Genomic DNA, 17,032 nt, shown 5'->3' on the forward strand with positions numbered 1-17,032 from the left:
AAGTGGCTATACAGTCCATTTAGACAGAGGAATGTGCAAACTTGCTCCGCATGACTTTTCCAGAAAATCTTCACCAGGAGAATGGGCCTTTTTAAATGCTTTCTGTCTGTCTGTGGCGTTCAAATGAACGTGCGTTATTTCAGCCTTTGTCTGGGAAAGGCTTATCAGTTTTTGTAGCGGCGAGGCGATTTGTACTGTAGTGTGCTAAAGCTCCAGGTATGCAATCTGCATTTGCAAACACTGACCCGAGTACGTCCACGCCAGTAGATCATAAACCAATAAAAATATGAAAAGGAGGGATCATCGCGAGCTGGCCCATGTGGTTTCTGGCTGAGCACGGTTTGTTTTCCCTGGATGATGTAATGGGGATTTGTAAAATTCGCTCCACTGTCATTCATTGTTTTGACTCATTTCATTGACCTTTTCTGTTTTCAGTTATTCTTTGCGTTGGTAGGAGATGTGGGTTATTTCTGGCCTTCTCTTATAACATAACCAGTTTCCTTGCATTGGCCTGGTGTCATGTAGAGATGCTCATATAACTCGCACCAGTTGTGTGTGCCAGTCCCGACAAAGGCAGAGCTGTGCTCGACACAACCCCCCCGATGCCTGTTTCCAGTTCTCAAATCGGTTTGAAAGCTGACAGTTCCCTCTAAAATGCACTTTGTTGTTGCCAAAGGGGGGAACTAAAAAGCAAACAACTGCTGAAAGGCAGCTATTGTTCTTTAAAATACGTGCAGCTTTTAATTAACTGAACGAAATAGGCCAGCGTTGGACACCACTTAATTCAGGCTCGTATTCACCGACAGCCATTCCTTCATCTCAGCTGAAACAGATAAATGAGCCAGGTTTGAGACCTTGTTAATAAATGTGCTGATCATTTCATATGGACTGAAATGAGGTCAAAAGGAAGTTTTAAAAACTTGCTGTTGGTATTTACCAAATGTACTGAATAATGTTAATTTTGGAAGAGTTCACAGTCAGACCAAAAAAGGGAGGCATACATACAAATATGAAGTTTGCTGTCCTGTAGGAGCAGGAACAGGGATGAGTTTCAGACGCGTCTTCATAGATAAGATCAGTCTGTGAGAGAAACGCGTATGTAACTCTTAACTTCTGCTTTGACCTTTAATATTCTGACTATCTGCTCCTGCCCCTTTCCAATTTGCCTTAGAATTCTGACTTTGACATTTATTAAATCTCATTAAGGTTTTTTATTTTATTTTGTGAGCTTCAATCCACTTAGGGGAAACCATATGATCTGTGTCCAATCAAAGCTAATGAAGACAACAACAATTTGACTTCTGAATACTGAATATGTGCAATTACCTGCCTGCTCCAAATTGATGGTGCAAGAATTACCAAAAAAAAAATTCAAACAGCTGAGAAATTCCAAAAACTTATGAAGAGTAAGTAGCTTATGAACAGGAGGAACTAAACTGGGGAGACACATTATTCCTGGTGAATTGCTTGCTCAGGTCTAGAACTGCCCCAGGGTAAGACATAGATTACCCATTCCCAAACCAGAGTAGTCCTTCAGAGAGGATTTCCTCCTCCAGCAAAATCTGGAAGCGTGTCTGTACACTCTTACATACAGACACAAAATTGTCTGTATACACCAAGACACAAATACTTATTTCTTGTGGGCGCTTTTCACCCAAACCCAAGTTTTGTCCCTGCCAATGCTGCCAGCAGAGGTGGATGCAGTACCCCACTAAGCAAGGCAAGAACCAAAACCAGCAGGTGAACAACCCCCTGTTAAACATTGTCACCACCTTCGCCTCAGGTGGTTCTCTCAGCTAAGCCCAGCTTTTCTTAGCTCTGAACTCTTGGCCTTTCTTATGGCTTGTCTGTTCGTCTTTGGCTGCTTGTTGCCTGTCGTGAGCAACATACTTCTCTTACTTTTTATTCCTTTATTCCTTCGATTATGCAAAAAGATTTTGCATCCACTGTACGAGCCCCAGAAGAAAAGTGAATCCACATCCCTGTTTAGACTTTCCTTCCTCTGTATTACTCTACAAAGCACATAGCCCTTTGACTTTAATCAGAGTTACTACTTCTGTATAGCAGGAATTAAAATTGGTTGTGTTGTTGGGGTTTTTTTTTTTGTTCAAAATAACACCTCTGGTGGTCCCTCTTTGACAGAAATGAGCTTTAACCAGAAATTTTCAATCCAGATGTAAACACCCCCCAAAGTTTAGGAGCTCAGTTCCTGAGGGTGTTCTGTTAATTTACTTACAGAAGCAAAGACATTTCTTGTCTAGTGACTAACAGCCTTTGAAAATGCCCATTGAAGCCAGTGGGAGATGCCCTGTTAATTTTCAGCAAGCATAACCAGTGCATATTACTATTCAGCTTCTGTAAGGCTTCCTGTTATCAAATACATCAAACACATCACTTTGTTCCTAGATTGAAACTGAGTAAAATCAATTACAAAATGAAGTAAAAGTAAAATGATCCTACCAAACAAGAAGGCTGGATTTCCTCCTCTTGTTTTGTTTCTTTTTTGCTCCAAGTTTAGGATTGTAAAATGCTTATATATCCTTTTCATCTGAGATAGATCTGTCCTTGACCACCTCAGTGGGGAACCATTCCAAGAATACCTAAACAGCATGTACTTCGACAGGTTTCTCCAGTGGAAGTGGTTGGAAAGGTAAGTTTTGTAATTTTCACTTCCCCACCCTCCCCCCCCTGCCTTTTTTTTTTGTTGTTAATTAAAAATTCAGAGAGCTCCAGGAAGGCTTTCATAATTTTAGAATTTGGTTTTAAGTGTTCACTGTTAGGAAGCTCAAGAAGAGGTAATGGCTTTAGCCAGACAAAGTTGCCATATAGAAAAGTCATGGTTATGTTGGCGTTAGACGCGATTTAACCACAAGCTGAGTCTCCTCCAGCTGTGACCATCTAACAAGCACAGTCAGTGCCTGGGATATGGATTGTGCTCCTTCATCCTCCATGAGTGTGCTTACACCCGTAAATCCTCCTCAGCTGCTTCCTTCTCTCTCTAAGGACATTGCACTCCTGAAGGTGACATGCTCCAGCGAGCAGCTTGGGCACCTTTTTTGCTCATATGCTTGTGCACAGCAAGTGAATAGGAAAAAAATTCTACAGCCTATAAAAAAGTAGGAATCCAAATCTCCTGTGATCTGAGAAACATCTGTGGCCAGTTTCACGGTAGGCCCTGTCACCATGAGCTACTGATGGCACAGCTTGAAAGACACATTGCACTTTTTTATAACCTACCCTTGTGCATCTGTAATGCTAAACGTAAGATACATGTCCAGTCTCTGGCTTTTGCATTTGCAAACACTGTGCCCAAGCATGCCCAAGACTGAAGCAGATGCTGCTTGCTGGGGAAGTAAAGAATAAAACAGAAAAACACCCCAAAACACCAGGGAGCCAGTTTTGGCTTCTGGTGCTCAAGTGTTTGGCTTTTAATGGTATTAGGTACATTAGGAACATTTCAAGTACATTCCACAGCTTCAGTTGTCTTTCTGTTTAACTGTGCTCTGAATGTGGCATCTTTTTTGTCTGGACCAGTTACCACTATTATTAAGTCACTGTAAACAAAGCTATGGCATATAGGTCCTGGCACCATATTTATTGGCTAGACATTTCTGAGCACATTTAGTAACCAGGCAGCCTTGGTGGGTATTAATTTGCAAGGGAAGGGGCCTTTGTCTTCTCCTTGTTGGTGAGGGCTGAAGCAGACGCACACTGCTGGGTAACAGTGACCTTGAGCTGAGAGAAGCCCCAGGTTCCACAAATGGACTTAATTACGGCAGATGAGTTAGGGCCGGATCCATAAGCGGTGTATATCAGCGTGATGCCTCAGAGATCAAAGGAGCTGTGCCAGTTCCTCTCCCTGGAAAGCTACAAAGCTGCTGCACTAGAGGGAAGGGAAGCAGTGGGCAGAGGGGAGCGCCATTTCATGCCAAGACGTGCTCCACATGCCATCTTTGCTGAATCCAGCATTTACTCTTCCATTTCAATTAAAAAAAAACCATCAGATGATTCATCTCTAGCCAGGCTATTTCCTATCTATTTTCACATTTGGGTTCAAGAATTTTCTGAAATGCTTTGAGGATTATTTTTTTTTCCATTCCCCCAGCAAATGTGACAAGCTATTGGATATGCCTGATTTAAGAAGCTGGGAGAACTGTTTTTAGGGTTAGCAAAGAGATGTTAGTGGCACAGAGTGAGCAACAGCTCCTTCTGACAGCCTGCTGGCTGCAACGGAGGAGTCATACAGTCCATTTATTCCAGGGACATTGCTGAGCATCTAGTTATCACTGCTAATTGTTGCTTTTAACCCCAATAGCATTTGCAGTGTCCTCCCAGAAGCCTGAAAATAGCATCTTTCTCTCTTCTAGTTTTGGCCTTCTGCGTGGTTTTCTTCCCCCACTTTTAAAAACAATAACGAACAGAAATGAAACGATTCACTCTAACATTTATTCCTTATTGTCGTCAACCTCATCATCACTGTTGTGGGAACAGCCACGTTGCTGTGCTCCCTGTGCTGCCTGGCTGCCCGCCAGAGGAAAACAAAGCTGGTAGGAATATTCATATTGACTGCTAATATAATTGTAATACTTCAGTGATGGAGTGGTGGATACAAAGTCAGATCTCTCTGAATCTAGTGTTCTTCATCTGTCACGTTATAAAACTTTTATGGTGACAAAATACGAGTTAGACGTAGGGCTGGAGCCTTTTTGGTGGAGCAGAATTTTGTGGGAATCCTGTGAGATGGTATAGTGATCATGTCTAGTGATCATTAGGGAGCAGGCAGCCCTCGGAAAGAAAGACCTATTTAACCCTTAATTTGGCCCTTAAAAGAAAAGCGGTGCTTTCCCTCCCATCTCACCCATGATGCTCTCCCAGGAGGCAGGTGCCCCAGGTGGGGCTGGACTGGCTTGGAGCTCAGCTCCTGCTCTCCTCTCCTGCGAATGGCACCTAAACCCACCTCTCTGGTTCCTGGGACTAATTCTTTCCTTGTTTCACATCTGTTTCCTGCTTTAAGGTCAAGACAAAAGAAATATTTTCTGGTGGTTTGCATTTTGGATCTATTTTTCTCATCTTGAAGACCAAGCAAATCAATAGTGTTAGCCCAGCACTACCCTTAAAAGATTCCTGTATATCATGAGAATTAATACCTTCTTGGAAGTTCTCGGACCTCCCCTTTGCTTAACAAAGGCCAAAGCTATATAATGGAGATCCAGAACCCTCCTTGGTCCTAAGATGCTAGCAGAAATTATACTGATGACTCACTAATGTGTTGTATTTTATTACAGCTTAATATGTTGGAATTGAAAAGTTCAAGCCATACATAGTATTGAAGTAATGTAATTACATAATTATGTATTGTATTATATAATATGATTACCTCGAAATAATGTTATTATGTAATATTTATCTATTTTGCTTTTCAAAAGTATGGTCTGAAATAAATAAATCACAGAGAGTGCATTAAATGTAGTGTGTCTCTTTTTTTTTTATTTCCTTTACTTCCAGGCAACCAGTAACGAAAAACACATTTCGGCAGTACAGGGTGCTGGGGAAAGGTGGCTTTGGGGAGGTGAGTAATTCTGAAAGTTTCTGTTAAGAGTGTTTCTTACTTCTCAGGCACTGCACGTTACAGGAGCCTGATGCGACAGAGGCTGGTTTTCATTAATTGCTGACAGTTTTACTTAACCTCTCATGACACCGTAATCTCAAAAGAACACTTTTGAGAATGATTTCGTATTCAACCGTTGCATTCACAGTGGAATTAAGGTCACACCCTTATTTGTATTTTGCTGGTGGCTTGAGGTCTCTGCCTGGGCAGCAGAGGCAGAGGAGGCTGGGCAGGCTGTAGCTGAGCAGATTACAATCTGCACAGACAAAAGGAGGTGGGATAGGAAGCAGGCAGAGGAAAGTGAAATAATTAAAGCAATACTACACAGCAGGTTTGGAAACAGTAGTCGGCTCCCCAGCTGCCCCCGCCTGTGCCTTACTCGCTCTGCCGCCGTCTCTAGCCTTAAAAGGACTAAGTCGGATCAGATCGTGAGGAGTGAAGTGCAACCCAGACACAGCGTTTGCTTCGAATTACCCAGCAATTGTTCTGTTCAATTCGCAGGTCTGCGCTTGCCAAGTCCGAGCGACAGGGAAGATGTACGCCTGCAAGAGATTAGAGAAGAAGAGAATAAAAAAGAGGAAAGGCGAATCCATGGCACTAAATGAAAAGCAGATTTTAGAAAAAGTCAATAGTCAGTTTGTAGTGAGTATTGAACTCCCTAGCGCTCAGCTCCCTGCTCACCTGCTGAGCACTGTTCTTGCTGAATCCGATGCCTCCTCCACCTCCTGCTACAGGAGGGGTGCCAGAAGCCGACTCGCTTTGCTTGGCACCTTAGTCCTGCTCCATGCACCTTTGCTGAGTCTCATTTTAGCCTCTGGTCTGTGAGAAATGCACTAACACGGGTGCCTGTTCCTACCATGAGAAGATGATGCATTTTACAGCCTTGACTTGCATCAGGACTGCATCAGGCTGAGCTATTTTTATCCGGGGTGATCACCTGAATTCCCAATGTCTGGGAGAGAGGAGCTTGGAGGAGACTGAAGGAGATTCAACCCAAATAGATCAGAAGAGATTGGCTAGCAGCAGCATCTAACAAGTGATGTGGAGCTGGTCTGCCTGACATAGGGCTTTCCTGAGTCGTGCCAGCTCTTCTGCCTCCTTAAAAGCTTGACTTAGATTTTTTTTAAAAAAAAGGTGGTGTTCTCTCAGCATCTGTCATGTTCTTTATACTCGTTTTAGGAAAACACTGTGAATACAACAGATGCAAGATGTTTACTTACCTCTGGCAGAAGCAAAGATGATGGCACATATTTAAAAGTGATGGGTAACTTTTGGTGTGTCTCATCATTCCTGGGGCACCCACCAGAGCCTTGCAGGGGTGATGCTGACCTTCATGCCTCAGTGATGGTCTGTTTGACCACCACAGGACTGGGCTGTCTGAGCCTTCCTGGGAACCTACTGAGGTGATAGGGGTTTGACAGCAATCCAACAAACTAATTTATAAAATCCTAACATCTGATTTTTCTGTACTTTTAAAATGTATGTTTTCTATTGTAATAAGGCCCATATCATATTCAGTCAATCTACTTCTTTTTCCCTTTTCCAGAGAAAATTTTAATGAAAAGTTAGGGCTTTCCTCTTAGCAGCTAACTGAACTGTCACAACTATGCTACAAATGTTTTTCTAGGTCAATTTAGCCTATGCCTATGAAACAAAGGATGCACTGTGTTTAGTTCTGACCATAATGAATGGAGGTGACCTGAAGTTTCACATCTACAACATGGGGAACCCAGGCTTTGAGGAGGAAAGAGCTTTGTTTTATGCAGCAGAGATTCTTTGTGGCCTAGAAGACCTACACAGAGAAAATACAGTGTACAGGTAAGCACTCTCTAGAGTCTTAGGACATCTTTTCTGCATAGAAAAGAATTGCCTGCATCCTCCCTGCTCACTGTGGTGCTGTTCAACTGAGATGCCTCAGTGCGCTTTGGCTGAAATTTCCAGAGCCCTGTGCAAATACAATGTGATTCAGGAGCGATGGAAGGGGGCAGTTGCTTCACTAAGTACATCCCATCTAAATTATACAGAACTAACACAAAGCTCCCCAAACCCTACCTCAGAGTGTACTGGGTGACGTAAGAAAATTATGGAAGTTCCTTTAAAGGGATTTCATTAAGGAATCTAGTTTCTAGTTGGTGTGAAATGGAGATAATTGTATTCAAGCCTCTATTTTAATTAGTTAGATTATATTGCACCAGGGGCTGCAGCCTGTCAGATGTGGGAAAACCGTCTCTCCTATCCAGAGGGAGCACGATTAGCGCAAGAGGGTGATTGAGATGCAGGGCATGGATTTACGCTCTAGGACACAAACTAGTTTGATTAGCTAGATTGGATGGTGACGGTGGCCGTAGCGTGCCAGCCGTGGAAGGAGGCACATTCATTCACAGCCATGCAGCAGAGGGGTCCTGCTGGCAGCGTCCCACCCGCTGCGGGTGCAGCCAGCGGGCAGAGCATGGTGCAGCCAGCGTGGTGACAGGCAGCCAGCTTCGAGAAGGACAGATTTCAAGTTCTCAGCTTCCAGTCTGGCTTACAGCTCTATGCAAGCACTTTTCCAGGGCATCGTAGGGTTTACTTGCTGGATAAGCAGGGTGATTGCAGACAGAGTTCTTGTGACTCCATGAGGATTTATTTTTTTAATCAATGACCAATATAGTTGTAAACAACTTTCAATGTTTGTCTTCATCATCCCAGCTTGTGAAATCATTACTGCTGGCATTCACAGCAGAAGAGGTCCTGTAACTTCATGAAAGATCTTCCAAGGATAATGATTAATAGGCGTAATATGTTATTTTTAAAAAGTAAGCCACACTTTAAATCATTTGGTATGCCCATGTGTAATAAGCATTATACATATGCTTCTATACATAGAAATTACGATATTGTTGTTCCTTGGAGATCTCTAGCAAACTGCCACTTGGTTGCCTCACTGTGACTCAGATCTCGCTAGCTGGCATAAGGAGAGCAGACAGATAACATCGTGATTTAGTTGGCACTAGTCCAAGGAGGAGATTTTTTTTTTCCCCCAAGGAACAAAATGGAATTAAATGTTTAATGTCAATTGAAAAATCAAATAATGAGCGATGTGCCTGGCTTCCCTTTTCTTTAAAAAACATCCTACCACATTCAACAAAGTTTTAGGAGGCATTATAGTGTTTCTTTAAAAAAGTACTAGATTACAAGCATACTTTATTGATGAAAATGACTGGTACATTCATAACACAGCTGGTAAAATGCCACACTAATGCCGCTTTCTAATAAAACAGATTAGATCTGGCCACCTAAAATAGCACGTGCTTCTGAGAGAAATGGCATCCTACTACCTGAAGCAGTTGTTTTCATGTTACTCTTGAAGATCTGCTAGTTCACACCTCAGACTGCACATTCATTTTGGTGATGAATGATACTGTATCCTTGTAGGTGACAGTTTCTAGCAGTATTTTAGGAGCATCTGCAGAGACCCCTAATTTGTAATACCACAGTCTGTTTTGGGACCCATGAGAAGTGCTATATAGGTCAATAAAATATAGCAGCTAAATGCTACTGCTTTCTCAAGGTGCATAATTCATCGTAAAACACTTATTCCTCAGACTTAATTTCATTTGCTAAGAACAAAATGCTTCTGAGTAAATCACAGCATCGGAAAATACATCCCCATCTCATGGGCTGGTGACGCACGCTGCAGACGTGACCTGAGTGAACAACCAGGCTCAGAGTTAGATTTATCGGATTCAGAATTCCCTTGCCAAAGGTGGCACTTATGTTACATTTCTCAACTACATCATGTTAGTAAAGGTCAACAGGTCAATTGTTCATGGAAAGCAAACATAAAAAGCTGCTGATTCTCCTTTATTTTTTATATATAAAATATATATTTAATATTTAATATATATTTTTATATATATATATATATTAACTTTATAGAAATATATATACGCTATAGCCATGCCTGGAAGCATCAAGATCACATTGTCCTAGGCATTGCACAAATATACAGTAAAGCCTTGTCCACCATGACTAATTGAGTTGTTTATGCTGTCCTGTCCAGCCAACAGCGTACCATCACCTTTCGATCATGGGCGCAGTGTCAGCAGTTTATGTTGCACTATATTTAGGCAAGGCTAGTTTACATATGGGCAGCTGTACCATCGGGAAGGAGCCTTACGTGTAACTGTGCCCACCAGGGACCTTTGTTTCTCCTAGACATTTCAGTACAAGAATCACATTCCTCCTTGGCACTTGGAAGATGTTGGCCATGCGAAGGAAGCCAGCTTTCATACTGAGGAACCAGAAATCTAAAAAAAGAACTGACAACTGATGTCCGGGGTGTGTGTGTGTGTGTGTGTGCGCGTGCGTGTGTGTGTGTGTGTGTAGAAAAGCTTGCTCTAATTGCCCTAAATCACAGGGAGCTGTAAGGACCAAACCCCTTTCTCAGAGTCCTCGTGGAGTTTCTCATTTTCTCATTCGAAGACAACATTTCCCAACTTGCATGCAGGATTCTTGTCATTTGGCCACAGTTACATCTTTAAGTGGGACTAATTACTGGAGTGGAAGATGAAGTAATTAATGAAGTCTGAGTTCTTCACAGAAATAGTTCTTAAAGGATTTGGAATAAATTTTAAAAAATAAATAGGAGATGCCCTCAACCATGTTGCTCGAGCATTGGAAACCTTCTGCCAATAGGCAGGGAAAGCCCACAGTGGTATATTAAACAAAAGCACAGCTTGTCCGCAGCGTTCGGCTGCCCTTCACATATTTCAGTGATGTTTATTTGAAAAGTAGGTGTGGTACCACTGGGCATCTGGTTTATCTTGAGAGGTCAAGAGGGTCTGAAGCAAGCAAGAAGAGGAGATTGTTCAGAGCGGTCTAAGTTGTTGCTTGAAATAATAAATAAAAAAGAGACAAGTTTTGAAATTTTAATCTTGGCATTGTCAAAACTATAAAGTACCCGTCTCCATTCACAGGAAAATTCATGATACCGGAGTGGTACGGCTTGAAACACAGGGCAGACTCCTGCGCAGACTGCAGTGCATTGATCTCCTGGTGCGAGGGCTTCTCTTGCATGCCCCCCTCTCTTTGCTATTTGAAAAGAAATGTCTCTTGCTGAGAAGCTAACCGAATCAAGCTGGTTCACAAATGGAAGAAGGCCTTAAAAAAAGATGAGACCAAGCACTTCTTGGATTTGCACCAAGCTAGATGCTGTGTTTCAGTAGGAGTTGATCAGATCAAAGTCAGGGCATGGTGTGTGAATTGCAGCAATACGTTCCTGGTGCCTTGTTTGGGCTCCTGAGCCAGCACAGCCTGCTCCCATCGTACAGCTCTTCTGGGATGCTTCCTGCCCAGCACGTCCCCATCTTCCGCATGAGACCTCCCAGTCCCATCTCCCAGGCTGTGAGACCTTCCCATGCTGCACTAGCAGTAGGCTGGCTGTACCTTGTCCCTCCTTAGGGGCACTGGGAGGACAGGCACGAGCCCACCTAGCTCCCACCTCGACAGCAGCCCACTGCATCCAGCAATGGCAGCAGCAGCTGTGAAGTTCTGCTTCGCTCCACAGGTTTGGAAAACAGCCTTGGTCAAGTGAGGGAACTTGAACATGGCTGACCTGGGCAGCATCTTGAAGCAGCAGGTGGTGGAGCAGGTTTGGTGCAGGCAAACCTTTTAGAAAAATGACCTGCCAAGGCTTTGCAAAATATATGAAAACTAAAATTATTTCTTTCAGCAACTTATAACTAGGCCAGATTTTTTTCACAGGAGCAGTGAAAGGCACATCTTTGACATCAGAGTGACCACTTTGCCAATTTTCATGGCGTTGCTCCGAACCACATAGGCAGTAGAGTTTCACAAATGTTTGTAAGGAGAATCTTAATCCAGGTGCAGCATTCCCCCTCCACCCCTCATTTTCCAAACTCACTGAAAGTATTGCACATGTGCACAAGTGCATGTACATGTGCATGTATGTGCATGCATGTATACACATTCGTGTATTTGGTCTGAGCCAGATGCCAAGCATAGAAAATCTGAGTCCAACAGATTGTTATTTCTAATTTTATATGCAAATAAAATATTTGAAAATTCAAAATATTTTTCTTTTTAACAAAAGATTTTACAACAGAAAATACTGCAGAGATTTAACAACATGCAGGACTATAGAGGTTGGTTTACAGGGCTTACAGGACTAGGTGGATGAGTCCATTACAGAGTGGATTAGGAACTAAAAGCTTGTCTTAGTGAAAAAATGTAACTCCAGTTTAGAAAAAGACATATGGTTTCAGTCTATCTGTGAAGTGAGTTGTAGAAAGTTGTATTGGTTTCATCAGTTCCTTGCTGTTTGAGTTGACACTCAATTGGTTTATTACTAGTAATAAATGCACTCACATTCTGTCGTATGGTTATGTTATCAAAACCAGCTTCATACAAGTCTTCTATCTTTCATTTTCAGAGATTTGAAGCCAGAAAATATCCTGCTAGATGATTATGGTAAGTCTCAGAGGTTTACAGAGATGCGTTCATAGTAAAGTAGATTAAGTTAGTTTTAGGATATATATTGCATGAAGACAAATAATGCTCTGAAGTGACTAAGAGGCTCAACATACACTAATACTCCTGTCTTGGGGTGGGTGAAGTGCTGGAGCTCAGTGCACGGACAGAGTGAAACAGCCGTGCTGCTCAGCAGGGTCTGTTCTGGAGAGCATGGCTGTGCTGGGGGTGCCTGCCTTTCTTCATTGTTTTTCCATCCTTATTGTTGCGAGGCTGACACAACACAAAGGAAGTTGTAATTTCTAAATCTGTGCTTCCTGCTCCATTTTCAAAAGTACTTCCATCCTTTGCTGAGCCAGCTCTCATTTTATGCAAACCCAGGTTTGTTGCTGATGGCAGTGGTAATCAAGTCTCATGCTGACTTACGGAACAGAGGTAGCCCCTTCAGTCATCAGAGAGTTACAGAATTATGTCAGCCCATGCATCCCCTGTGATCAGTTCAAGAATCTTCCCTACAGGATGCTTCTCACTGCCTTTTTTGGGTTGATTTTACAATATCTAACACAATCCACTGTAGTCTGTAGCCTCACTGTTAAAATTAATTTCACTGCAATGTAATAACTCCTCTTTTCCTTATCAGTGAAACTGCCCTGGTTCAGCAACTCAGAATGTTTTTCCTAAAACGTCTGCAGGAGTATTGTAGCAATGACAACAGTTGTGGTTTTGGACTAATTTGGGTCATATTATTACATCTGCTTTGTGTTGTTTCTTTTTTCCTTCCAGGCCATATTAGAATATCCGATTTGGGTCTAGCTGTTAAAATCCCTGAGGGTGAATCCATCCGTGGAAGAGTAGGAACAGTAGGCTATATGGGTAAGTCTTCAGTAGCTCATCTTTTTTGTAATTTGCTGAGGTTACTTGAGTTTTGGAGATCTTTCTGCCACGTAAGCTTAGGAAAAAAAATTTAAAAAGATTCATATTCAGCTGGGTCCAGTTCCCTGCAGCAACACACCAAAAACTCCTGCTAGTGGAAATCAGATGTGGGGAAAAGTCTGGACCACAACAGCTCTTAATGAGACTGGTCTGTGATCTTAAATCAGCAAAGAAAAATAAAAGGGGAGACAACAACTAGGATTCTAGTGATTTTAATGTAGATTAATTTTAGGAGGGTTATGTGCTAAAAGAAAAGTTTCTTACTAGTTGCTACTTTTTGCATAATAGTTAAAATGTATTTCTATGTTTATGATAAAATGGGTAAGCCTGTACCTACAGTCATCCTTGACCAAGGTCAGCTTGAGTCTTGCCCTATGTGCAGGGGAGGCTGAACAAAAGGAGGGTGGAGATTTGTGCACTGGTAAAAAACACACTCGCTGATTTAACTAGATCTGTTTTCTAAATTCAGTGTAATTATTTTCATTCACTGGGTGGGCATATTTCTTGGAATAAAAATTGCTTATGGTTATTTGACTAAATAGAAACTAGCTGATATGAGCCACTGTTACCGTATGGAGACTTTAATGAAAGCAAGTAAATCAGTTGTCATTTCTAAATTTTGTTATCTCAGTGTAAGTTTGTACACACACTACGACTCTGTGATTGTGAGGACATGCGTATGTGTGTTTGTAGCCATGTACACAACTGAGGATGTCTGCAAGACAGTGACTATATGCCCAAAGCATACTGGATGGCTGCAACACAAAATAAATGGATCTGGTTTTTAAAGGGAGGAAAAAATAAGTTATAAATTGACCGAAAAGACAAATTTTGCTTTTGAATAAATATCACTGCTGTTTACAGCATGTGTGTCTGTATGTCATTTCTTCCCTAAATGGAGAAATCTGGAAGGATTCTCAAGATTAGACCTCTGCTTAATACTTAGCTTCAACCTCTTTTTGGTTTTTTTTTTAATTGGTCAGACTTGGTATTAAGTCATTAGAGAGTGCACACAGCATGTAGCATGTAAAGAAAAAAAACAACCATGGCATGTAGCATGCTGCATTTTGTGTAGTGCTATCAGCAGAAATCAGGAGGTATTTCTATATTATACCCACCATTCTCTGTGCATGTGTATTCAGTCACCAAAATGGAACTGCTGGAAATTTAAGGTTTTTGCTATGTAAATATCAAGCATTTCTACAAGACACGTCTTTCTCCTCCACAGCTCCAGAAGTGTTGAACAACCAGAGATACACACTCAGCCCTGACTACTGGGGGCTAGGCTGTCTCATTTATGAAATGATTGCTGGGCAATCACCATTTCGTGGAAGGAAAGAGAAGGTCAAGAGGGAAGAAGTGGACAGAAGAGTGCTGGAGACAGAAGAAGTGTACTCCCATAAGTTTTCTGAGGAGGCCAAGTCCATCTGTAAAATGGTAAGGGGCTTGAAGGCCCAGTGTGGCAGCTTCATTAGCAAGCTGTATCTGACACTTTCTGAGCAGTAACACAGTACCGTAGAGGGGCTGCAGAGACAAGGACTAACCAAGCTCATCTGCTGATGGGATGACTGTTTTCTCTATTCATTCAAATTGTGTTTATTTGGGCTTGCTTCTCCATGAGATTCATCACAGTCATCTTGAGTCCTCTCCAGAGTTTTATGGCCAAGGGAGCGGTATCTGTTCTCATGAGACTTTGAATGTTAGTTTGCAGTCAAGAATGCATTTCTGTCTTCTATAATCTTGTAGAAAAAATAAAAAGGACGTGATGATGCAAGACTCTGATTGTCTCCTGCAAGGAACTGAAAGCCCCATGCTTCCATTGTCTTTGGTGAGAGCTGGGGGTAAGCAGGACAAAGATTATGCAATGAAATTATTGTGACACTCAAATGTTGTCCCACCCCATCTCACTAACTTTGTTAGCAGCTTTTCCCCCAGGGTGCCAGGGTATCCAGCTTTTTTTAATACTGTTGAGCTGTCCTTTAAAATGTGTTCTCACTCTTTCAGCTGGGAGTCATTTTCGTAGCACAATAGCCATGTCTGACAATGGAAATCCTCAAACCCTCTGAGAAATCTCAAAGCTGTGTCTGAATTCATCAATGTCTTGTTGACATCCATCTTTAGAAGGCTGAATTGTAATTTGGAAAGGGATGTGGCCTTTTCCTTGATGTTGTTTGCTAAAGAGTGAAGTCTCCTTCGGAGACAATGACATATCTGTGTGTGCTGGTAGAGAGAGAATGAAGGGAAAGAAAGGTCAACAAATAGGTAGTGAGAGTTTCACCAGTATCTTCTGCAACAGGCAAGCAAACAGCAGATCAACAGCATTCTGGTTGGCTGGCTTCATGAAGAGACACTGAAGGCTCCTTGCAAAATAATAATAGTAGTAATGCCAAGTAACATGCCTGGAAGTCATTAACTCACAGCACACCAACTCATTGCTGAATCCCCAGGGTAGTAATTAACTGACATCACTCTTGATAGATACTCTAGGCCATTCACTGGCCTTAATCTGCGGTTCAGAGCCCCCAGTGAAGTCGGCGTGGGAGGATCTAGGACAGCCACAGGCTCTTACAGACCATTTCATGTGCTCGGCCTGCCACCTCTTCTCTAGTAGCATCTCAAATCCCACCAGGTGAGGAGCAGCATCTGCCAGAGTGGCGGAGAGTTTGTGTGTGTCCTGTTGTTAGCATGAAATGAGGATGTTGTGAGGCAAAAAGTACATTCTCGTTGCTTGTTCTGTAGTGAGCTGCAGGCACAAGGCATAATGGAATGAAAGTATACTTTGAAAATAACCAAGCCCATGAGGATTTAATGCTGAGAAGAATTAATGTAGCATTGATGAGATAGTGCTGGAGATGACCTACCACTCCCAGGGCAGTAAACAGTGAAAGTCATTATACTGTAGTGCCATTTTCATCTTCAAGCCATAGAGCTTACGGTTGCAGGGAGTCGGGGACCTCAGGAAGTAAGCTAGTTCAGTCCCTTGCCTCAGGGAAGCATGAACTGTATGTAAATCATTCCTGACAACTTGATCGTTACTGCTTCACTGTCCAGTCACATGGCACGTTTAGGTGGTTTGTGCAAACTCTTAATGGATCCAGAGATAACCCTGTCCTTTCTGAGCATTAATGCATTAAAATTACTCTGCCTTAACAATGGAAGAACCTTACTTCTGATACTGAGCATGATAGCATTTGTGGTTTTGCATCCAAAAGTAATTTATTTTATCAAGTGACATTTTTAAGAGCCCACGATTCAAATATATTTTCTCAAACTCTTTTTGTTCTTTATATTGAAAACCAGAGCTCTGTTGCTTTGTATCAGAATCTTAACTAGGAAACAAAAATGTAATAATGAGGTACCCATCATACCTGCAAAATGAAGCATGAAGTTGCAGTACATAAATCTAACTTGAGCCTTCACAAAGATCCAACACAAAGGGCTTTCCTGTAGTGGACTTTTAAGGGCAGAAGCGAGGAATATATTTTACACCATGTCGCCTAACCTTCTCTTCAAAGCTTACTCCATGAGCTAATAGCGTCTCCATCAGGAAATATATTGTCTTGATTCATTTACTCATATGAAAACCCTTTAGTGTCACCCCATGTCAACCTTCCCCTCCTGGATGTTTGTGCCCTTTGCATTTTTGCAGGCGCATATCACAGTTCTCATTAATCATCATCCATCCCATATTTCCATGTTTCATTTTGTAAGTAATTTCCCATAAATCAGACCTCATTTTGGACTGAAACAGAGATGAATAATAAATAATTAGGAACAGGGGCAGCTGGCTTTCTGGGAAGCTCCCCAGCCCATAGTTCCCATATAGCATAACTGCTTCATGGTGTGTTTTTTTCTGTGAAAAAATTCAGTCTTTCTAGGAAATGCTCCCTGTTTGTTGTTGTTATGACTTGTACTTCATTGATGTACGTGTGTTCCCTGACAAGTGCAGTCTTGCATCTAGAGATTTGACTTGAAGTGCATTCAAGTCAACAGTATTGGATGGGCCCATATTGCTGTGCT

At 42.0% G+C, this 17,032-nt stretch overlaps 1 protein-coding gene across 6 annotated transcripts in view; it reads left to right on the forward strand.

The window, feature by feature from the left end:
* The window catches only part of GRK5 (G protein-coupled receptor kinase 5), a 166,120-nt gene that overhangs the window by 134,399 nt on the left and 14,689 nt on the right, over positions 1 to 17,032 (forward strand). For 4 of the 6 annotated variants that reach the window (XM_037401053.1, XM_037401058.1, XM_037401057.1 and 1 more), the window contains 7 exons: positions 2,558 to 2,650; positions 5,506 to 5,569; positions 6,110 to 6,250; positions 7,236 to 7,426; positions 12,042 to 12,079; positions 12,863 to 12,952; positions 14,241 to 14,449. In XM_037401053.1, coding sequence (XP_037256950.1) covers positions 2,558 to 2,650; positions 5,506 to 5,569; positions 6,110 to 6,250; positions 7,236 to 7,426; positions 12,042 to 12,079; positions 12,863 to 12,952; positions 14,241 to 14,449 — 826 coding nt within the window. Of the gene's footprint in view, positions 1 to 2,553; positions 2,651 to 5,505; positions 5,570 to 6,109; positions 6,251 to 7,235; positions 7,427 to 12,041; positions 12,080 to 12,862; positions 12,953 to 14,240; positions 14,450 to 17,032 lie in introns of all 6 variants that reach the window. The other 2 variants (XM_037401059.1, XM_037401056.1) reach the window with 2 other exon arrangements.

Source organism: Falco rusticolus, chromosome 9 (assembly GCF_015220075.1).
Source record: "Falco rusticolus isolate bFalRus1 chromosome 9, bFalRus1.pri, whole genome shotgun sequence".
Taxonomy (NCBI): Eukaryota; Metazoa; Chordata; class Aves; order Falconiformes; family Falconidae; genus Falco; species Falco rusticolus.